At 43.7% G+C, this 24,229-nt stretch overlaps 1 protein-coding gene across 1 annotated transcript in view; it reads right to left on the bottom strand.

The window, feature by feature from the left end:
- The window catches only part of LOC126097821 (peripheral plasma membrane protein CASK-like), a 654,064-nt gene that overhangs the window by 553,701 nt on the left and 76,134 nt on the right, over window positions 1–24,229 (bottom strand). The window contains exon 3 of the mRNA XM_049910596.1: window positions 10,407–10,512. Within this exon, the coding sequence (XP_049766553.1) occupies window positions 10,407–10,512 (106 nt within the window). The remainder of the gene's footprint in view (window positions 1–10,406; window positions 10,513–24,229) is intronic.

Below are 24,229 nucleotides of genomic sequence, written 5' to 3'. Positions count from 1 at the left end.
GACAATGGTGTTTGAGGGAGGACGCTAGAAGTGCATGTCTACCTTCCTGGGATGTAGCTGGCGGTTAGGACCATCCAGGTAATGACAACCTGACATCTGCAGAGTTCCATCAGAACTCGCTTGTAAGTCAGCCACAGTTTTTTGTTGAAAGTCCACTTTAAAGTGGCAAAATATAATAATGGCAACCTTGACAGCCCGCTGTGTTCTTTTCGTGATCGACCTTTTAAATGGCACCGAGTAGCGAGATCCAGGCTCAATTTTGTTAGTGTACTGGAGCAGTCAAAACGTAGTGCTCCCGTATTCACTGTCCCCCAAAGAGGATCTCGTGGTGGACGCCAGGTTGACGAAAGTGTGGCTCTACGCCCTCACAAACTCGTAAGAGCATGTGAGAAACTAGTATGACGCTTCCTATTGGGATCATTACAGGATTCACAGTACAGTATACAACCATCGCCTACTGTCTATGTAACTCGTTGAGATGCTACGCCTACAGGCTAGGTAGCATGTCATCCTAAACCCGTTTCTCATCATTGGTAGTATTTTGCTCTCTCACTTGTCTCAACCACTTGTCTTCTTTCATGTCATTTTGTAGCTTTTAATTTATTCGTCTGTACTGAATGCTACAGCACTCTTTCCTCCCGATTACAATGCTTAATATTAGTTTTCCTGTTTGTGAATCTTAAATGCAGAATACATTCTAATTGGTAACTCATGTTTGGGTTCCTCCCACTGTTATGGCTGTGGTACAGTCCTTCCTGTTCAGGTACGTCTCCATGATAAATTTCGATTAATCGATGTTCAAATTGACTTCTTGATCCACAACTGTGGGATCGAGTCAGATGTTTACAAGACCACACAGAATTAGTAGTAGGGCTAACAGAGAATGGATTCAGTCTGCATTGTTGCCACATTTTTCCCTCCCATTCCCTACACATTTCTGTTGCTGTATGTATGATAAAAATGCCAGGAAATTAAAAAAACATCCAAGATTGTTCATTGTTCTATTAGTGTGAAGTCAAAAAACATGGCGATCTACAATGGTGGCTCTGCAGATACAGGTGCAGCCTGCATGGTTGTCAGATTTCTCCGGCCTCATGACATTAGAAACCAGTATGGTGGATCTGTGAATATTGGTGCAGCATGCATTATTCCCCAGGTTCCTTGTGCTAAATTTAAAATGATGGGAACTTCGTAAATCATCTTTCACCTATCATGTTACAATACACCTGCTGCAAGTCTAAAGTGTCACTAGCCAAAATGTCCAAACTTTAAATAAGTTATCCCCTCCCCCAACTTTTCTGTCCCCGTAATTCGTACGACAGTCACCCTAAGCTCATTTATGCTAGGCTCATACGTAATAGTTAATATTTACAGTATGATAGGTTGTCAACAAGTCTGTCATTATTAAAAACAATTTCTCCCACCCCAGTTCTCTTAATTTTGGAACCCAAGAGCTCGTTTGCACCAAGTTCGAAATGGCGAGAAATTCACATACCTTAAATGTAATATGGCGGATAGCCCTCTGATTCTCAGAACTTGACCACTTGTCCCGGCTTTCATCCACAGAGCTCACTGGTGAAGCATGTATGGACAAAATGGTTCAAATGGCTCTGAGCACTATGGGACTCAACATATTAGGTCATAAGTCCCCTAGAACTTAGAACTACTTAAACCTAACTAACCTAAGGACATCACACATACCCATGCCCGAGGCAGGATTCGAACCTGCGACCGTAGCAGTCCCGCGGTTCCGGACTGCAGCGCCAGAACCGCTAGACCACCGCGGCCGGCATGTATGGACACTTGTCACTGTTGTGTGTAGTAGAACAGGACTGGGATAGATACGCAGTTGTGTCTTATTTAAGCACCATGCCATGCCACACTAAGCTGAAGGCTCACAGTCCCAACTCGGCAGCTGCCTCACGCACACCGCACTGCACTATCCGCAACCAGAGGCCATGTCGCAGTGTGTCATTCACCACGGCCAACATTGAACTGTCAACAGACCCTGGCACCTGACCATCGCTGAGTGCTTGACATCACACTCAATGCACTGCTGCAGGAAGACAGCTTTTACCTGTGTATCAGAGCTCGTAAGTTGTGTCATCAGTTAGGAATGCAGGCAACTGTCTGTCCTCTGTTGTTTGCTAAGGCAGTGCGCCCGTGCCACAGCTGATGTGAACCGACACAGCTTTCAGAAGCACTGTGAAGACTACATGATTTTACAGTTAAACAGTGCCTAATTTTAAGACTAGAAAGGTTCTGGCTTCTTACTTATCTGAAATATTTACAGGAATGAGGCGTTATTAACATTCCAGCACCCCGACAAAGTATCTCTAGCATGTTTCTTTTGTATAGATAGATCTCCAAACACTTTGGTCATAAACTTTAAGAGGATGAAACTCCTGTACAGAAATCACATATGGACTGCTATGACCACACACTTCTTTTGTTACATGAAATTTTTATTCTTTAACTAACGTCATTTTTCTGTAATATGTAGGATTTGGTGGGAATTAAATTTTAGCAGTAGTCATATCCAAGGAGAGTACGATAATATGGATAGCCGAAGAGAATTCTCATTAACAGCATGTTGTTCCACAGTCTGTGCAGTAACACTTGGTATGTTTCTACAGATATGTGGAATCAAATGTTTACAAAATTCCTGCTAATTGTGAATGCAAACCTGACGTCCAGTACCATAGTATGTGTTTGGATCAAATGAATTTGATGGCCAAGAAATGGGGAATGCAGTTTCAAATATTTTTCTGTGTCTCCCAACTACCCAATGTAAAATCAGTTTTCAAGATGATCATAAGGCGCTTATAGATTATTGCAAATATGAGACTTTTAATGTTTGAATAATTACCACTGTGTGTGTGTGTGTGTGTGTGTGTGTGTGTGTGTGTGTGCGTGCGCCCACCAAGTCACGCATCATAGCTGAAGCTGCTTCATCATGTGTGTAGCCGTTTTTTACTTATGAAAACAACTGTAGTGAACATCGCAAGGCCACAGCATCCATTGATACACTGATGTGAGGCCACTGCAACTGTGGGGTGAAAGCATCAGACAGTAGCAGAGTTTATTGTGCCGCAGCCTGTCTTGGAGAAGAGACTGCTGCAGGTTGTGAGCCTACACACCATCTCCACTAGGGCCTGGCACTGAAAATACTTCTGAACTTCTGACTGAATTGCACACCATATTCACATTCCGACGCCATGACTGTTGTTCCACAAAAACTCTAAGGCACGCCACAACGCCACAGCCAATCCACACCAGTTATGAGACACAAACGTTCTGACTGCACAAGCATGGTGCTATTAAGAGCTCCTGACCACATTACTGCATGCAGACCCACCAGACAACAACTGTGAAGTAAGTGTCAGTATCCCTTCGCGTGTAGGTTACTGTTGGTATACTATGTTTTTAGCGAGCTGTATATGAATCGTCATAATGACAGTCCACTTGATTGTAGATTGTAACTTTCATATAGCCGCGCGGGATTAGCCGAGCGGTCTCAGGCGCTGTGCGGCTGGTCCCGGCGGAGGTTCGAGTCCTCCCTCGGGCGCGCGCGCGCGCGTGTGTGTGTGTGTGTGTGTGTGTGTGTGTGTGTGTGTGTGTGTGTGTGTGTGTGTGTGTGTGTGTGTCCTTAGGATAATTTAGGTAGGTTAAGTAGTGTGTAAGCTTAGGGACTGATGACCTTAGTTAAGTCCCGTAAGATTTCACACACACTTGAACATTTTTTTAATTTTCATAATACTGTCGTAAAATGGTTCAGTAACTGTTGTAAACACATTTAAATCTTTCTTGCTAAGGACCCTGAGTTTTTCAATGTATTTTATGCTACCAATGTAAGTAACTTGGCTTCATCTAATTTTCATCCAAAAGAAGTCGAGATATGTAAAGCACTTTAGGACAGGACACGTTGACACTTTCAACTACCAAGGAGTTCAGATTATCCCATGAGACACGTAACCAGGAACTGACTAAACTTGCTACAAAAAAGGGTTAGCTCAAAAAGTAATGGATAAGTGAACGATACAAGTTCTCTGGGGGGGGGGGGGGGGGTGTAGAAGGTTGTTTAGTTAAACGTGTAGGTGACGTGCCGAACATTATGGTTCTTGTACGAGAGCCTTGTGTGTTTCTTCATCATCATAAATCATCTCCTCCTCCTCCTCCTCCTCCTCCTCCTCCTAGCTTCATAAACACATTGTTTTCTGTGGCTCTTCATTGTCTTAATCTGCTTCATCTTGGTCTGTCTTTTTCTACTTCCAGCACAGACTCAGCTTCACCTTGCAGATTTTGCAGCAATTACAGTTTCTTGTGGACATTTTGTTAAGATGTCAACAAAACTTTGTGAGATTTTTTGTAAATATTGGTAACAGCTGAGTATGTTAATCGGTAGGATCAGGTTTGATTTTTAGGCATAACATCTGTTGTATTATGAAATTTATTCCGTATTTATTAGCGATCTCACTCAATGAAGAACCCACTATTACTTCATTCGCCATTCTGCTTTATGTTTCTTTTGGTGCTATGTCTTTGTCTGCGTTCTTTTCGTAACTTCTAATGTTGCCTACCACAGTTCATCGTTCAACTGTCCATTGTTTCCGGCGATGCCTTCATATCGTTCAGTAACTACTTTTCTGTCGTTATCTCTATAAATGATGCGAGTTCAGTCCTTTCTTCCTGTCATTTACTCTGAAATGGTCTTCCGGTAAGACATTGTCGCGAGACGACGCAGTGGCTACCACATTGGACTCAGATTTGTTGGGAGAACCAAGGCACAAAACCCCGATCGACCATCCATTCCTTAGTTTCCTAGCGGCTGAATGGTTCGGTTGAGAAGGACATAGCCGACTTCCTATCTCATACTGCTCGAATGCAAGTTTGTGCTCCGCCTCTATTGCATTATCGTCGATGGGACGTTCTTTCCATTGGGTGCCACTTCGTCACAGGCCGCGGTGGTCTAGCGGTTCTAGGCGCTCAGTCCGGAACCGCGGGACTGCTACGGTCGCAAGTTCGAATCATGCCTCGGGCATGGATGTGTGTGATGTCCTTAGGTTAGTTAGGTTTAAGTTCTAGGGGACTGATGACCACAGACGTTAAGTCCCATAGTGCTCAGAGCCATTTGAACCACTTCGTCACACATAAGAGGAAAAATAAATGTTAGAAATCATGGTAATTTAAATTGTGTAACAGGTGGCTTGCAGGAACAATGGCGGCTCTAACGATTCAATCAATAACTGGAGAAACCGGTCATCAAGAGGAATCCATGTTATCTGTTGTAAAGGGATGCTTGACTGCATGCATGTCTCACGCATCTCTGCGTAGTTGATAGGGAAAACTTAATAAATACAATTAGAACAATGCTTGCAACTTTGATGGAAAACTGGTTCCAGAATAGGACACTTTCATGTGCTGTGTTCCTTTGCTGTAAACCCATCACAGGCAGCAAGTACATGATGTGTTGCCCGACTTAATCGATAAAAACGACTTGCTACAACGTTTCATAAAAATTTCGACGTCAGGATGAAAAAATGGAAGGGTTTATCAAAATAGCAAGCATCAGGAAATGTAAATAACTATGCTCACAGATTTCCGAGAAGGAGACAGGCTTAGCGTTTAGAAAATTAATGATTGTTAGAGCTTTAACCTGCAGCTACGCAAGTTTATGCTCGGCGAGCCACTGTCCTTTGTTTTCTTCCTGGGACAAAGACAGTCATCCTGATAATTTTTTTTATCGGTTGTTTAGTATAGATGGCCTTTGGCAGTTGGCTGACTACTAGCTTGGCACGCTGGCGATATTTAATTCGAAGTAGAAATGCGTAAAGGCATGTCTATTGTAAAAGAAAACCTCACGGACTATCTGGGGAATATGGAGCAGGGCGTCATCCTGATGTGTCGAGCCTGCATAGTGTGTAGTAAGGGCTTAGTTTCTGCGGCGGATGCTGGGACACCAGGGATCGGTGGTCGTATGTACTGGAACATCGTACAGAGTTACCGTATTTGTTTTAACTTGGGCTGTTGTCACTACAGACCCTACTTGTAAGTGAACTAGACAACAAGCGGTAGGAGTCAATGAGCAACATCTGCTGTTGTGTTTTTCGTGAAGAGGGAAAACGATGTTTCGGAACATGAGATCCTATGCTAAGCTTAACCCCACTACAATTTCTCCAGCTATAGAAGAGAATTTAGTTATATCCTGTAGAATTAATCAAATAAAAACACTCTTGCCTTATTTAACGGCTGAGAGTATTAGCAGCATTCAGGAATCAGCTCCCAACATCTTTTTAGACCCGATTCCAGTCACGCGACAAATCTGTAGCTCGTTGGTGGCGTGGCATCTTTCCGGTTATCCTGCCAGTTTGATGATTACATTTTTCACAAATTAGGTCAGAAACTAACACAGTCGCTTTCTACAGCGGTTCTGAGAAATGGCCTTGTGTGTGTTAGCTTCCTGGACTGCAATCAGATTGTAGTTTGTAGTTGCTACGTTTACAGTTCTTACTGTTTGTGGCTCAGTTATCGGAAACAGCAGCATTACTGCGTTCTTCGCTATTCATCAGTTTTTTTGTTTTTTTTTGTAACAATATACCAGCATGAACAGCAACATGAAGATTAAATATTTCCACCAGTTTGCATTTCACCGTAGATTTGCAAATGAAATTTTCGATATGATCCCACTCTGTATCTAACCAGATATATAGTGCCCAACTAACACTATGTAAATACCAACTAGTCTGAAATCTTTTGCGCGAGTCTGCAGTTGGTACGCTCTTCCTATTACAAGGCGACTTTCAGCCACCGGAAAGTGTGCGGGAATGTATGAAACGACGATCACTGCACAAGGCAAGGCACAATAAGCTGTAGAAGACTATCTGATGCCAGTGAAAATGTCGCTGTTCATATTCACAGGCCCACTGCAAGCGAACAAACCGCTAACAGAAGATGAAGGGCATTCCCAGTATTGGGAACTGCTAAGCGTGTTGACGTCGATAACCTTCGACTTGTTACTGCGTTATTCTTGTTGTGCTAAGACAGTGGAGCTACAGTTGATAGCACAAAAAAAAACATCAGAGCTGAAAGGTGAAATACCCGTCGCTCTAGAGGGTGTACAGTTCCGTTCATGATAGTAAAGAACACCCATAAATGAGACTCATTTTTTTGTCTGTACAAATGTCGTTCTACATCGAAGTTATAGCTGTGGTTAACTTAAACGTTGCGAACCATACGCCTTGGTCACCAGTATAGAAATACGAGAGCCCTCCAAGCCCCAGTGTGTCGCTGATTTACTAGTGTCTCTCTCGTCATTTAAGTCAGTTCAAAACTCACTGCAGTATTAGTATTTGGAGTCTGTTTTTCCCCTTTTCTATAATCCAGTCACCCAAGTGAGAACGAAATTCAGTAAGCGTCAACGGTAATGTTGTTACATAAACGAAACAATCAGTTCTTCGTAATACTCAACTTCCTTCAAATGCTTGATTTTAAGTTAGGCTTCATCGTGAATTTTATTGGTATCTGAAGATACATCAAGTTTACTGTTAGCAGTCACTACATACTAACATCCACAGCGTGTTCCCATGGTTTAAAGCTTCATCAGGTGGATTTATAGGAGTATTTGTTAATACGACACGTTTTTGTTGTGTGACGACCTTGGGGTAAACTGTGGCACTGTCTTGTGGCGAAACAAAACCCTTTTTCGGATGTTGGCTCTTCGAAGGTCTTGACTAAAAAGTAAATGTAAATGTAAAAATAAAACAGCTAAAGAAGAGCACTTCCCTTGCTGCTTTCTCTGCCATTATACACTACATCACACACAAACTGTCACACTTTGTAAATAAAGACTGTGTCTTCAAACTGCTAGGGCCAGAGAACATATAGAGAAAAAAAAACACTGTTTCAATGTACAAAAAACATTAGAGAGTAATTCTTAAAGCATTGTGGAGATCCTTGGTTGAGTTGATGAACACGTATGTTGGAGAAATATCTGAAGTGGCATAAAATTCCTTTTCTGTCAGATCCACGAAAGCTTAAACTTAATATTCGTTTAGTTTATCAGGTGACATGCCGAACACATTGCAATAATTATGTTGTTAACAATGGCAAAATTTTACATTAATAACAATTTTGGCTGACATTCAGAGAGACGGTGGATAAAACGAGCGCGTCAAGGAGAGGCAAGTTTTGGATATGATACGGCTGTGAGATCTTTAAACTTACATTTGTTGTATGTTATGACTAAGCAAACGTTTAAGTAATACACTGATACTGAATTAAAGATATGCAGATAGATATATTCCTAATAATATAAACAGATACATGTAGTATCAGGCTGACATTTGGTACAAACTGTTGGTTCCACTTTGCTGGACCTATTGAGTTTTTCGTGATTTAGGCAAGTCAGTTGTTCACATGAAAAATATCAAATAAAACACCCACGTAAAAAAATTATATAATATTGATAGAAAAGGATCTGTACACAATTTGAAATACTTACTTTGACATGTGTATTCATCAACTCAACCAAAGATCTCCACAGTGCTTTAAGACAACTCTGAAATAATGTTGAGTTTTGCTATATGGCCTTTGTACTTTGAAACAGTGTTCCTGTATTTGCTATAATATGTTCTTTGAACTTATTAGTCTCCAAATACCATCTTTTTTATAAAGTGTGACAGTTTATATGTGATGTATTACGACAGAGAAAGGAGTCTGTGACCATTGGAAGTATTCTATTTTAGTTGTTTTATTTTCACATTTATATTTATGTTCAGTTTTTAGTCGAAAATCTGCAAAGAACCCTGTTCTGTTTCTCCACTACACAGTGCCACAGGTTACCGAATATCATAACAAAACACACACCCATGCTGTATCAACACATGTAAGTCCACCTGATGGAGGTTTAAACATTTGGAACGCGTTGTGGATACAAGTAAACAGTGACTGGTAATAGTAAGTATGTTGTTTCATTCAACTTAAGTTTCTACTACACTTTGAGGGACTTTATTATTATTATTATTATTATTATTATTATTATTATTATTATTATTATTATTATTATTATTAACAATAAAGATCCCAATACCACAACAGATAAATGCAGACTTTGCAAACAACAAATAGAAACAGTAGATCACATCACAAGCGGATGTACAATACTAGCAAATACAGAATACCCCAGAAGACATGACAATGTAGCAAAAATAATACATCAACAACTTGCCATAAAACATAAACTAATAAAACAACGCGTTCCCACATACAAGTACACACCACAAAATGTACTGGAGAATGATGAATACAAATTATACTGGAACAGAACGATTATAACAGATAAAACAACACCACATAACAAACCTGACATCATACTCACCAATAAAAAGAAGAAATTAACACAACTAATTGAAATATCCATACCCAACACAACAAATATACAGAAGAAAACAGGAGAAAAAATTGAAAAATACATCCAACTGGCTGAGGAAGTCAAGGACATGTGGCATCAGGATAAAGTCGACATTATACCAATTATACTACCAACTACAGGAGTCATACCTCACAATATCCACCAGTACATCAATGCAATACAGCTACATCCAAACATATATATATATACAACTACAAAAATATGTAATTATTGATACATGTTCAATGACCCGAAAGTTCCTAAATGCAATATAACATATACCGTACAGTTAAAAGGAACTCGTGCTTGATCAAGGTCCGCGTCACTGTCCATTTTTGACCAGACATAACGTCTGAGAATAGAAAGAAATAATAACAATAATAATAATAATAATAATAATAATAATTTACTACCACTGACGTGACGTAGCACCCATCATCATCATCGTCATCATCATTTGTATGTACAGAGGCAAATTAACAGCTCACCATAATAACGGAGCGGTGCGTTTCGTCAAATGAAGAGGGAAACAAACACTCAATAGAGAGCCAGAAGAGGGTGTCTCTGGTTGAGAACAATTAGAGAAACAAAACGCCACCTAATCAGGTGTTGATCTTGATACCCTACCCATGTTGTGTCCAGATGTTGACCATTCAGATACAGAACACTGACGGAACTTTTTCTATTTAGTTTCTATGACGTATAAGTATAGGTAGTGAGAGCGTATAATATTTGTATCTTCCTGGACTAACTCTAGAACATTGATAAGCCCAACGTTAATCTTAATGTAAATGGGAATGTTACGCGTTGCGTTTCATTTGCGTTAGTGCTATAGAGGACTTCTCCCTCTGGCAGAGTGTGATAACGATAATTTTTTTTTTTGTTAACGGTATTAGACAAGCTAATGCAATCTGCTTTGGTGAGGGGTGTGCCTACCGACTAGCTCTGTCACCGCCTGCCACGAAAGAGGGCGAACTTTGTGAGGCTGTGTACTTACTACTCGAAGACCATGTAGAGCATGCCTTCGGAGCTGTACGTCTCCAGCAGCTCCACGATGTGCGGGTGTTTCAGCATGTGGCAGATGGTCGCTTCCCGCTTCAGGTCTGCAACACAAACATCACGCCATTACTCAACTGTACAAAAAAACAGATACTAATACAACTTGTACACATTTGTAACGTATGTCGTGTCATTTCTTTCGGACATATCCGAAAGAACAGACACAGTTTAGAACCTGCAGCCATTATCAAACAACGCACAAAGGAACTTATGACTTTTACCTTATGGTGGACACTCATTTACATCAATGACGAAAGCTGAAAATTTGGCCGGACTGGGATTCGAAACCGGTTCTCCTGGTCATCAATAGATGCTCTGACTGCTAAGCCAGACAGACACAGTGGTTATCGCAACTGCACGGACTATCCTAGAACGCCTCCCGTCAGACACAAATTCTCAACTTTTCGACACACATCCTTATATACACACCATTCTCGAACTCTTACGGGAATCGGCGGAAGGTCGCGAGGAATGAAGATAATGGGCAGGGACGCAACATCACTACCGGTAGTGTGTGGGTAACTTCAAAATTCGAGTCTGACGGGAGGCGTGCTAGGATAGTCCGTGCAGTTGCGATGACCACTGTGTCTGTATGGCTTAGCAGTCAGAGCATCTACTGAAGACCAGGAGAACCGGTTTCTAATCCCAGTCCGGCCAAATTTTCAGCTTTCCTCATTGATGTAAGTCAATGACCACTACCAGCTAAGCGTCATACACACTATTATAACAGTCGAGAGCATGAGTAAATCAACAGAACTGTAGAGTCAAGTCTCATCATAGTGCAATATGCTTAGAAATGTAACGTGTAGTGCGAGCACTGGCAGAAATTTTACAATAATTTTGTAACCATGTCTAAGTTTGTAGTCTGTTGTACAGATACGGCCCTACACAGCCCTGCGTTATTTCTATGGATACACTACTGGCCATTAAAATTGTTACACCACGAAGATGATGTGCTACAGAGGCAAAATTTAACCGACAGAAGAATATGCTGTGATATGCAAATCATTAGCTTTTCAGAGCATTCTCACATGTGAAACTTCCTGGCAGATTAAAACTGTGTGCCCGACCGAGACTCGAACTCGGGACCTTTGCCTTTCGCGGGCAAGTGCTCTACCAACTGAGCTACCGAAGCACGACTCACGACCGGTACTCACAGCTTTACTTCTGCCAGTACCTCGTCTCCTACCTTCCAAACTTTACAGAAGCTCTCCTGCGAACCTTGCAGAACTAGCACTCCTGAAAGAAAGGATATTGCGGAGACATGGCTTAGCCACAGCCTGGGGGATGTTTCCAGAATGAGATTTTCACTCTGCAGCGGAGTGTGCGCTGATATGAAACTTCCTGGCAGATTAAAACTGTGTGCCCGACCGAGACTCGAACTCGGGACCTTTGCCTTTCGCGGGCAAGTGCTCTACCAACTGAGCTACCGAAGCACGACTCACGACCGGTACTCACAGCTTTACTTCTGCCAGTACCTCGTCTCCTACCTTCCAAACTTTACAGAAGCTCTCCTGCGAACCTTGCAGAACTAGCACTCCTGAAAGAAAGGATATTGCGGAGACATGGCTTAGCCACAGCCTGGGGGATGTTTCCAGAATGAGATTTTCACTCTGCAGCGGAGTGTGCGCTGATATGAAACTTCCTGGCAGATTAAAACTGTGTGCCCGACCGAGACTCGAACTCGGGACCTTTGCCTTTCGCGGGCAAGTGCTCTACCAACTGAGCTACCGAAGCACGACTCACGACCGGTACTCACAGCTTTACTTCTGCCAGTACCTCGTCTCCTACCTTCCAAACTTTACAGAAGCTCTCCTGCGAACCTTGCAGAACTAGCACTCCTGAAAGAAAGGATATTGCGGAGACATGGCTTAGCCACAGCCTGGGGGATGTTTCCAGAATGAGATTTTCACTCTGCAGCGGAGTGTGCGCTGATATGAAACTTCCTGGCAGATTAAAACTGTGTGCCCGACCGAGACTCGAACTCGGGACCTTTGCCTTTCGCGGGCAAGTGCTCTACCAACTGAGCTACCGAAGCACGACTCACGACCGGTACTCACAGCTTTACTTCTGCCAGTACCTCGTCTCCTACCTTCCAAACTTTACAGAAGCTCTCCTGCGAACCTTGCAGAACTAGCACTCCTGAAAGAAAGGATATTGCGGAGACATGGCTTAGCCACAGCCTGGGGGATGTTTCCAGAATGAGATTTTCACTCTGCAGCGGAGTGTGCGCTGATATGAAACTTCCTGGCAGATTAAAACTGTGTGCCCGACCGAGACTCGAACTCGGGACCTTTGCCTTTCGCGGGCAAGTGCTCTACCAACTGAGCTACCGAAGCACGACTCACGACCGGTACTCACAGCTTTACTTCTGCCAGTACCTCGTCTCCTACCTTCCAAACTTTACAGAAGCTCTCCTGCGAACACTGCAGAACTAGCACTCCTGAAAGAAAGGATATTGCGGAGACATGGCTTAGCCACAGCCTGGGGGATGTTTCCAGAATGAGATTTTCACTCTGCAGCGGAGTGTGCGCTGATATGAAACTTCCTGGCAGATTAAAACTGTGTGCCCGACCGAGACTCGAACTCGGGACCTTTGCCTTTCGCGGGCAAGTGCTCTACCAACTGAGCTACCGAAGCACGACTCACGACCGGTACTCACAGCTTTACTTCAGCGCACACTCCGCTGCAGAGTGAAAATCTCATTCTGGAAACATCCCCCAGGCTGTGGCTAAGCCATGTCTCCGCAATATCCTTTCTTTCAGGAGTGCTAGTTCTGCAAGGTTCGCAGGAGAGCTTCTGTAAAGTTTGGAAGGTAGGAGACGAGGTACTGGCAGAAGTAAAGCTGTGAGTACCGGTCGTGAGTCGTGCTTCGGTAGCTCAGTTGGTAGAGCACTTGCCCGCGAAAGGCAAAGGTCCCGAGTTCGAGTCTCGGTCGGGCACACAGTTTTAATCTGCCAGGAAGTTTCATATCAGCGCACACTCCGCTGCAGAGTGAAAATCTCATTCTGGAAACATCCCCCAGGCTGTGGCTAAGCCATGTCTCCGCAATATCCTTTCTTTCAGGAGTGCTAGTTCTGCAAGGTTCGCAGGAGAGCTTCTGTAAAGTTTGGAAGGTAGGAGACGAGGTACTGGCAGAAGTAAAGCTGTGAGTACCGGTCGTGAGTCGTGCTTCGGTAGCTCAGTTGGTAGAGCACTTGCCCGCGAAAGGCAAAGGTCCCGAGTTCGAGTCTCGGTCGGGCACACAGTTTTAATCTGCCAGGAAGTTTCATATCAGCGCACACTCCGCTGCAGAGTGAAAATCTCATTCTGGAAACATCCCCCAGGCTGTGGCTAAGCCATGTCTCCGCAATATCCTTTCTTTCAGGAGTGCTAGTTCTGCAAGGTTCGCAGGAGAGCTTCTGTAAAGTTTGGAAGGTAGGAGACGAGGTACTGGCAGAAGTAAAGCTGTGAGTACCGGTCGTGAGTCGTGCTTCGGTAGCTCAGTTGGTAGAGCACTTGCCCGCGAAAGGCAAAGGTCCCGAGTTCGAGTCTCGGTCGGGCACACAGTTTTAATCTGCCAGGAAGTTTCATATCAGCGCACACTCCGCTGCAGAGTGAAAATCTCATTCTGGAAACATCCCCCAGGCTGTGGCTAAGCCATGTCTCCGCAATATCCTTTCTTTCAGGAGTGCTAGTTCTGCAAGGTTCGCAGGAGAGCTTCTGTAAAGTTTGGAAGGTAGGAGACGAGGTACTGGCAGAAGTAAAGCTGTGAGTACCGGTCGTGAGTCGTGCTTCGGTAGCTCAGTTGGTAGAGCACTTGCCCGCGAAAGGCAAAGGTCCCGAGTTCGAGTCTCGGTCGGGCACACAGTTTTAATCTGCCAGGAAGTTTCATATCAGCGCACACTCCGCTGCAGAGTGAAAATCTCATTCTGGAAACATCCCCCAGGCTGTGGCTAAGCCATGTCTCCGCAATATCCTTTCTTTCAGGAGTGCTAGTTCTGCAAGGTTCGCAGGAGAGCTTCTGTAAAGTTTGGAAGGTAGGAGACGAGGTACTGGCAGAAGTAAAGCTGTGAGTACCGGTCGTGAGTCGTGCTTCGGTAGCTCAGTTGGTAGAGCACTTGCCCGCGAAAGGCAAAGGTCCCGAGTTCGAGTCTCGGTCGGGCACACAGTTTTAATCTGCCAGGAAGTTTCATATCAGCGCACACTCCGCTGCAGAGTGAAAATCTCATTCTGGAAACATCCCCCAGGCTGTGGCTAAGCCATGTCTCCGCAATATCCTTTCTTTCAGGAGTGCTAGTTCTGCAAGGTTCGCAGGAGAGCTTCTGTAAAGTTTGGAAGGTAGGAGACGAGGTACTGGCAGAAGTAAAGCTGTGAGTACCGGTCGTGAGTCGTGCTTCGGTAGCTCAGTTGGTAGAGCACTTGCCCGCGAAAGGCAAAGGTCCCGAGTTCGAGTCTCGGTCGGGCACACAGTTTTAATCTGCCAGGAAGTTTCATATCAGCGCACACTCCGCTGCAGAGTGAAAATCTCATTCTGCATTCTCACATGGTTGGCGCCGGTGGCGACACCTACACCATGCTGATATGAGGGAAGATTTCTCATACATAAACAGTAGTTGACCGGCGTTGCCTGGTGAAACGCTGTTGCGATGCCACGAGTAAGGAGGAGAAATGCGTACCATCACGTTTCCGACTTCGATAAAGGTCGGATTGTAGCCTATCGCGATTGCGGTTTATCGTAAGGCGACATAGCTGCTCGCGTTGGTCGAGATCCAATGACTGTTAGCAGAATATGAAATCGGTGGGTTCAGGAGGGTAATACGAAACGCTGTGCTGGATCCCAACGGCCACGTATCACTAGCAGTCGAGATGACAGGCATCTTATCCGCATGGCAGTAACGGATCGTGCAGCCACATCTCGATCCCTGAGTCAACAGATGGGTATGTTCGCAAGACAACGACTATCTACACGAACAGTTCGACGACGTTTGCAGCAGCAGGGACTATCAGCTCGGAGACCATGGCTGCGGTTACCCTTGACGCTGCATCACAGACAGGAACGCATGCGATAGTGTACTCAACGACGAACCTGGGTGCACGAATGGCAAAACGTCATTTTTCGGATGAATCCAGGTTCTGTTTATAGCATCGTGATGGTCGCATCTGTGTTTGGCGACATCGCGGTGAAAGCATATTGGAAGCGCGTATTCGTCATCGCCATACTGGCGTATCACCTGGCGTGATGGTATGGGGTGCCATCGGTTACACGTCTCTGTCACCTCTTGTTCGCATTGACGGCAGTTTGAACACTGGACGTTACATTTCATATATGTTAGACCCGTGGCTCTACCCTTCATTCGATCCCTGCGAATCCCTAAATTTCAGCAGGCTAATACACGACCGCATGTTGCAGGTCCTGTAAGGGCCTTTCTGGGTACAGCACATTCTCCAGATCTCCCACCAACTGAAAACGTCTGGTCAATGGTGGCCGAGCAACTGGCTCGTCACAATACGCCAGTCATTACTCTTGATGAACTGTGGTATCGTGTTGAAGCTGCATGGGCAGCTGTGCCTGTACACGCCATCCAAGCTCTGTTTGACTCAATGTCCAGGCGTATCAAGGCCGTTATTACGGCCAGAGGTGGTTGTTCTGGGTACTGATTTCTCAGCATCTGTGCACCCAAATTGCGTGAAAATATAATCACATGTCAGTTCTAGTATAATATATATGTACAATGAATACCCGTTTATCATCTGCTTTTCTTCTTGGTGTAGCAATTTTAATGGCCAGTAGTGTATTATTTACACTGATTAAAACAAATGGAAAGTTCATTTTGTTTCATTTGTAACAAATTAGTGGCATGGAGAATGATGAAACTTCTCAGTGTACTACTGCCGAAAAAAGTAAAATGTTCATTTTTCACGGATGTATTTATGGTTTAGACATAGTTAGATGTCACCTTAACGATAACGTTTTTAAGTTTCGCGATAATGGACGTAAATTTTCAAGTACTGTATGTATTGAAGTACAATTTCGTGAAATGATTGCTCAGGCTTATAGGATGCAGAAAGGAAGAGGGCGGGGACTTCACTACTTGAAAAGTGTATTGTGGTACGAAGAAAAGTAACAGGATAAAATCACCTAATCTATTTCATACCAACGGAGGTTAGCGTTTAAGCTACTGTCGATGTCTCAGTCGTTAGAGACAATGCAACATTTTATTTAGGTAGGGTGGAATACTTTTCGAAACAGATGATTTAAATCCCATAATAATTACTTCGATATACCATTAACAACAAATATGATTTTCTTTTCAACTGTTTTTTCCAGAAAGCATCAACAAATTTCATTCTTGATTAACAAGACACAGATAGCAATTAGAGCCTTGAGTGTGAACTTAATACGGCTAACATAGTACGACTACTGCGTCACCTGTAGTCTGAACGCCAGCTGTGAGTCCTAAGTTAGTGCCGTTCCATTTACACCTTCTTCTCCCACGTACTACGCTGAGGTTTTTATATTTTGGGCTTCCTTGCACTACTTCCTTTATTAGGCGTGCCGACCATGCTCAATGGCTCCTCCATGATGACCCATCACCTAACAGTTATCTTTTGTAAATTTCATCAATTTTGGACACCTACCATATCCAACCATACGGTGACTCAGAGACAGCCGCCAGTTCACAACAATACTTTTTTCAAATCTGCTAGTTCATCGATTTTAGAGTGCTACTGTCAGTGTACTGAGCTCACAACATCAATGAAGGTACCCAGCCTTTCACAATAGAACATAGCTTCTATTATCCTTCCATCCACAATACATCTGTATCAAAGTTGCCTCAAAGTATTTTTAAGACGACCATCGCTTATACGACGGAATATTCTGCAGGACAACTTCAACACAATCAGTAGTCTCCAACTAGCATTTTGATGGTGAGAAACTGCACTTCCTACAGTTTTATAGAAGCTGAAATGTACTCTGCAGGCAGCGATCCAAACCAGCAGCCTCGCTAGTGCGCAAGGCCAACGGAAGTCGATAGTGGCCATAACGCATAGCACGTTGGCTGAACGGTTGGACTATTACTGGTTTTCACACTAATTTCATACGTCACATAAATGAACAATAAGGCATTTATCATCTCCACTTTCAATTAATACCGATGCATGAGGAAGGATCACTTACAACTTAGTGTTAAACACTTAGGCTAGTGAAGTATCGTCTTTTAGAATTACATCAGAAGGCGCCAGTGAATCGAAGAATTAGGTAAAGTCAGTTAGGCGCAATGGCTTTTTAAACCAAGTAGAAAAGGAATGCAGAGCTGCGCTGTTCAACAACGCGTCAAAGAAACAACTCCACATTAAAGGGAATTACTTGGACGAAACATACATATCTGGCAGCTGTTTCACGAAAGCAGCTTTATCAAATTTGCAGAAATGACGATTTCAGTGTTACTTGATAGGGAGATGTTAACTGTTGGCTCTTTGGAAACTTAACTGTTTATGTTACTCTATAATAATATTACTTATGTACATGCTATTGTCTGATAGAGTAAACATCTTTTCAGCTCTAATACTATAGTTAACTGAACTACGAAGATACCCGAAGCCTACTTTAAAATTTTCAAGTAGTCTGTTGATGCTTACCTGTAACTCCAAAGAAAGATAGTTGCAAGACAACTGAGTTTGTTGTGTCCGAGTATTTGCATATCCATTTTAATGAAACCTATTACACAGAAACATCACGTCTCATCATGATAGACTGTGTCTTATCGTCTTAAACCCGTTCGGTAAGAAGATTGAACCTACAAGTAAGCTATGCTACAGGCATTGATAATTAAGTGGGAATCGGAATTGATATCGAATCGTGGTAGCCGGGATCAACTAGTTCCTCCGGGACACTAGACCAATGTCGTTTTAACTACTGCTTCACCCTGCTCGTCAATCCTAGAGATTTGACAACGGTATGCCGAAGCAATATTGCCATATGGTAGTACGTGTTATCAAATAGAAATCAAGTAGCATAAGGTTTCTTTACCCTTTGCACCAAAACCATCCACATTTCTGTATAATTTATTTTTATCCGTTGGAGAGTATTTAACTCTTAGTTTTTTATTCTTTTCACCAGTAGCCATTTCCCTCACGTCCAATGTCTGTTTCTTGCAGTCTGCCATTTTAGCAAGGTATATGCTTCATAAAACTCTACTGCAGAGCAACGAAGTCTTACTGCCGAGCGAACCATAGAGGTGAATGCCTGAGCAAACCACAAGAACAGCGCGGCAAAAACTGCAGATTATGAATCAAATTTATTCGCTGCAATGTCATATCGATCAGCGTCTCTGCTGAACATCCTGGCCCCGTAGGAAAGAGTAATTTTATAAGTTTGTTTATTTTTTTTTTTTTTACTGAGTGATATTTTATGACCGTAAGTGGTGACAAAAGCTGCTCAATAGAAAAATCACGGTAAATGTTTTGTTTCCAAGAGGCTTATGAATTCTAGAACAGCATGTCGTGTCTATATAGTTGCAAAGGAAGACTTCCGAACCTCAAGGCCGATAACACTGTTCAATTTCAGAGTCCGAATGGCGTGCCAACTTCTCGTTATATTTGCCGTGACGCTATATAAAAGGGAAAAGAGCAACAGCGACTGGCAGGAACAAACCTATGAGGTAGGTGTAGGTGTGTGAGAGTGTGTGTGAGAGAGAGAGAGAGAGAGAGAGAGAGAGAGAGAGAGAGAGAGAGCGCATGACCTGTGATCAGTGTCCACCTCATCATTAACAACAGTCCGGCTGACCTGGAACACACTGTGCCATAACAAACATATCGCTTCGAGGAAAACAAACCCACTGCGGCATGTAACGAGAGAAATGGAGTGGAACAAAGTGGGGCGATCGACAGCCTGCTTTGGGCTGCTGCTGCTGCGCTTCACCTCTGACATTCCGCGATTTTCACCGCACAACGAATTCACCGCGAGAGCGGGAAAGCTATATATCGTGTTTGATATCCAATACACACTGAATTAAAATCGCCCTGTACATTTGAATTTTCCACTGCATACATGATAATTAATAAAAACATTTAGAATATATCCACTATAAATAGATGAATTCAGCTATTCACCTTTGTCTTGTATTACAGTAAACGAATCCCAGATAACAGAAATAACTGCGTATGTTGTGTATGTTTGTGTTCGAAAAACTAGAAAAGTAATCGGTCGACTGACTTGAAATTTTGCTAAAACGTTGCATTCACATACGCGCATGTTTCTGCATACCTGTTTTTCTTTCTTTTTGAGTATATGTAATAAAAAATTAACTAGGTTAACACCCGCTGCTTCGCTCGCGTAGACTGCATGCTATGCCTGGATTGTTTTGTTTGTCTTTAATTAAATTGTTATGTTGTTCACAAATTGCAACGTCTTTTAAACTTTTCACGTTCATGAAGGCCACAGAAGCATGGACTTTTGCGAATGTACTTCAAGCTGGAGTCGCAGGTCGTCGTTAATCCTGCCTTTTGAATTCTTTTTGTGACATTTCCATAGAAACTCATCCCCTAACACACATTTCTTTAGAAGTAAAATACCAGTTCTCATAGACTTCGCTTTAAAAGTGTTTTAATATAAAGAAATATTTTCATAAATATTTTCATCTCTTGTTTTCCCCTTACGGGTTGACTTTCCATAAACACGGAAAGATGTTTATTTCTAACTGAGATGTCACATATCAGTTTCCACAGATGCACTTTTTAAAATGTTTGTAGTAGTTTTATACTGATCTGTTTTCAAAATAAACTTTCACTCATTATCTTAACTCCCTGAAGTGGTTGAATTTCGTAACACGCTGAAGCCAGTAATTTTTTTTATTTCTTACCGAAAAACCAATTCCAATTTTCGAATTTCGAGCTTCAAAATTGCCTTAATAGAAACACATTTTCTAAAAAGCTTTTCATTCACTATTTCACCCCATTAGGGATGGAATACTGAAAAATCCCTTCTTAAACGAAGCCTATAATGTAAGATCAACACTCTCTGCAAATTTCAACTTTCTATTCTCAGTAGTTTGGGCTGGGCGCTGATGGTTCAGGGAGTGAGTGATTGAGTGAGTCAACCAGTCAGTCAATCAGTCGGGACATTGCTTTTATACACTGAAGAGCCAAAGAGACTGGTACACCTGCCTGATATAGAGTGGGGCCCCCGCGAGCACGCAGAAGTGCCGCAACATGACGTGGCATAGAGTTTACTAATGTCTGAAGTAGGACTGGAGGAACTGACACCATGCATCCTGCAGGGCTGTCCATAAACCTGTAGGAGTACGAGGGGGTGGAGATCTTTCTGAACAGCACGTTGCAAGGCACCCCACATATCCTCAATAATGTTAATGTCTGGGGGATTTTGGTGGCCAGTGGAAGTGTTTAAACTCAGAAAAGTGTTCCTGGAGTCACTCTGTAAAAATTCTGGACGTGTGGGGTGTCGCATTGTCCTGTTGGAACTGCCTAAGTACGTCGGAATGCACAATGGACATGAATGGATGCAGGTGATCAGACTGGATACTTACGTACGTGTCACCTGTCAGAGTCGTATCTAGACTTTCAGCGGTCCCAGATCACACCAACTGCACACGCCCCACACCATTACAGAGGCTCCACCAGCTTGGTTCAAATGGTTCAAATGGTTCAAATGGTTCAAATGGCTCTGAGCACTATGGGGCTTAACATCTATGGTCATTAGTCCCCTAGAACTTAGAACTATTTAAACCTAACTAACCTAAGGACATCACACAACAACCCGTCAACACGAGGCAGAGAAAATCCCTGACCCCGCCGGGAATCGAACCCGAGAACCAGGGCGCGGGAAGCGAGAACGCTACCGCCCGAGCACGAGCTGCGGACCTCCACCAGCTTGAACAGTCCCCTGCTGACATGTAGTGTCCATGCATTCACGAGGTTGTTCCATACCCGTACACGTCCATCCGCTCGATACAACTTGAAACTCCCGGGTTCGATTCCCGGCGGGGTCAGGGATTTTCTCTGCCTCGTGATGACTGGGTGTTGTGTGATGTCCTTAGGTTAGTTAGGTTTAAGTAGTTGTAAGTTCTAGGGGACTGATGACCATAGATGTTAAGTCCCATAGTGCTCAGAGCCGCAGCCACAACTTGAAACGGCACTCATCAGACCAGGCAATATGTTTCCAGTTATCAACAGTCCAATGTCGGTGTTGACGGGCTCGGGCGAGGTGTAAAGCTTTGTGTCGTGCAGTCATCGAGGGTAGACGAGTGAGCCTTCGCCTCCGAAAACCCATATCGATCATGTTTCGTTGAATGGTTCGCACGCTGACACATGTCGATGGCCCAAAATTTAAATCTGCAGCAATTTGCGGAAGGGTTGCACTTCTGTCACGTTCAACGATTCTGTTCAGTCGTTCGTCCAGTTCTTGCAGGATCTTTTTCGGGCGCAGCCATGTCGAAGATCTGATGTTTTACCGGATTCCTGATATTCACGGAACGTTCGTGCAAGGGCCGTACGGAAAAATCTCCACTGCATGGCTACCTCGGAGATGCTATCGCCCAGCGCTCGTGCGCCGACTATAACAGTACGATCAAACTCACTTAACTTTCATTAACCTGCCACTGTAGCAGCAGTATCTGATCTAACAAATGCGCCAGACACTTGTCTTATATACGCGTTGGCGACTGCGGCGCCGTATTCTGCCTGTTTATGTATCTCTGTATCTGTATATGCAGTTTCTTTGGCGCTTGAGTGTATATGATGATATGTAATACACTATGTGATCAAAAGTATCCTGACACCTGAGTGAAAATGACAAGTTCGTGGCGCCCTCCATCGGTAATGCTGGAATTCAATATGGTGTTGACCCACCCTTAGCTTTGATGACAGCGGCCTCTCTTGCAGGCGTACGTTCAATCAGGTACTGGAATGTTTCTTGGGGAATGGCAGCCCATTCTCGACTGCGTGCTGCACTGAGGAGAGGTATCGATGTCAGTCGGTGAGGCCTGACACGAAGTCTGCGTTCCAAAACATCCCAAACATCCGAATTATCACAAAGGTGTTTTATAGGATTCATGTCAGGACTATGTGAAGGCCAGTCCATTACAGGGATGTTATTGTCGTGTAACCACTCCGCCACAGGCCGTGCATTATGAACATGTGCTCAATCGTGTTGAAAGCTGCAATCGCCTTCCCCGAACTGCTCTTCCACAGTGGGAAGCAAGAAGGTGCTTAAAACATCAATGTAGGTCTGTGCTGTGATAGTGCCACCCGAAACAACAAGGGGTGCAAGCCTCCTCAATGAAAAACACGACCAAATTTTAACACCACCGCCTCCGAATTTTACTGTTGGGACTACACACGCCTGCAGATGACGTTCACTGGGTATTCGCCATACCGACACCTTGCCATCGGACCGCCACATTGTGTACCGTGATTCGCCACTGTACAAAACGTTTTTCCACGCTTTTGTGCTGTACGTGTCCCTTCACGTTTCCGCTTCACTATCACATCGGAAACAGTGGACCTACGGATGTTTGGGAGTGTGGAAATCTCGTGTACAGACGTATGACACAAGTGACACCTAGCCACCTGACCACGTTCGAAGTCCGTGAGTTTCGCGGAGCGCCCCATTCTGCTCTCTCATTATGCCTAATGACTACTGAGGTCGCTGATATGGAGTACCTGGCAGTACAATACACTTCATATATTAAATTATGATTTTGGGGATTCCGGATATTTTAATCACATGGTGTATCTAACCCCCCCATGAACCATGGACCTTGCCGTTGGTGGGGAGGCTTGCGTGCCTCAACGATACAGAGAGCCATACCGTAGGTGCAACCGCAACAGAGGGGTATCTGTTGAGAGGCCAGACAAATGTGTGGTTCCTGAAGAGGGGCAGCAGCCTTTTCAGTAGTTGTAGGGGTAACAGTCTGGATGATTGGCTGATCTGGCCATGTAACACTAACCAAAACGGCCTCGCTGTTTTGGTACTGCGAATGGCTGAAAGCAAGGGGAAACTACAGCCATAATTTTTCCCGGGGGCATGCAGCTTTACTGTATGATTAAATGATGATGGCGTCCTCTTGGGTAAAATAGTCCAGAGGTAAAATAGTCCGGAGGTAAAATAGTCCGGAGGTAAAATAGTCCGGAGGTAAAATAGTCCGGAGGTAAAATAGTCCGGAGGTAAAATAGTCCGGAGGTAAAATAGTCCGGAGGTAAAATAGTCCGGAGGTAAAATAGTCCGGAGGTAAAATAGTCCGGAGGTAAAATAGTCCGGAGGTAAAATAGTCCGGAGGTAAAATAGTCCGGAGGTAAAATAGTCCGGAGGTAAAATAGTCCGGAGGTAAAATAGTCCGGAGGTAAAATAGTCCGGAGGTAAAATAGTCCGGAGGTAAAATAGTCCGGAGGTAAAATAGTCCGGAGGTAAAATAGTCCGGAGGTAAAATAGTCCGGAGGTAAAATAGTCCGGAGGTAAAATAGTCCGGAGGTAAAATAGTCCGGAGGTAAAATAGTCCGGAGGTAAAATAGTCCGGAGGTAAAATAGTCCGGAGGTAAAATAGTCCGGAGGTAAAATAGTCCGGAGGTAAAATAGTCCGGAGGTAAAATAGTCCGGAGGTAAAATAGTCCGGAGGTAAAATAGTCCGGAGGTAAAATAGTCCGGAGGTAAAATAGTCCGGAGGTAAAATAGTCCGGAGGTAAAATAGTCCGGAGGTAAAATAGTCCGGAGGTAAAATAGTCCGGAGGTAAAATAGTCCGGAGGTAAAATAGTCCGGAGGT

The sequence above is a fragment of the Schistocerca cancellata genome, chromosome 1 (assembly GCF_023864275.1).
Source record: "Schistocerca cancellata isolate TAMUIC-IGC-003103 chromosome 1, iqSchCanc2.1, whole genome shotgun sequence".
Taxonomy (NCBI): domain Eukaryota; kingdom Metazoa; phylum Arthropoda; class Insecta; order Orthoptera; family Acrididae; genus Schistocerca; species Schistocerca cancellata.
The sequence above is the reverse complement of the archived record's forward strand: the minus strand, read 5'-3'. Positions and strand labels throughout refer to the sequence as shown.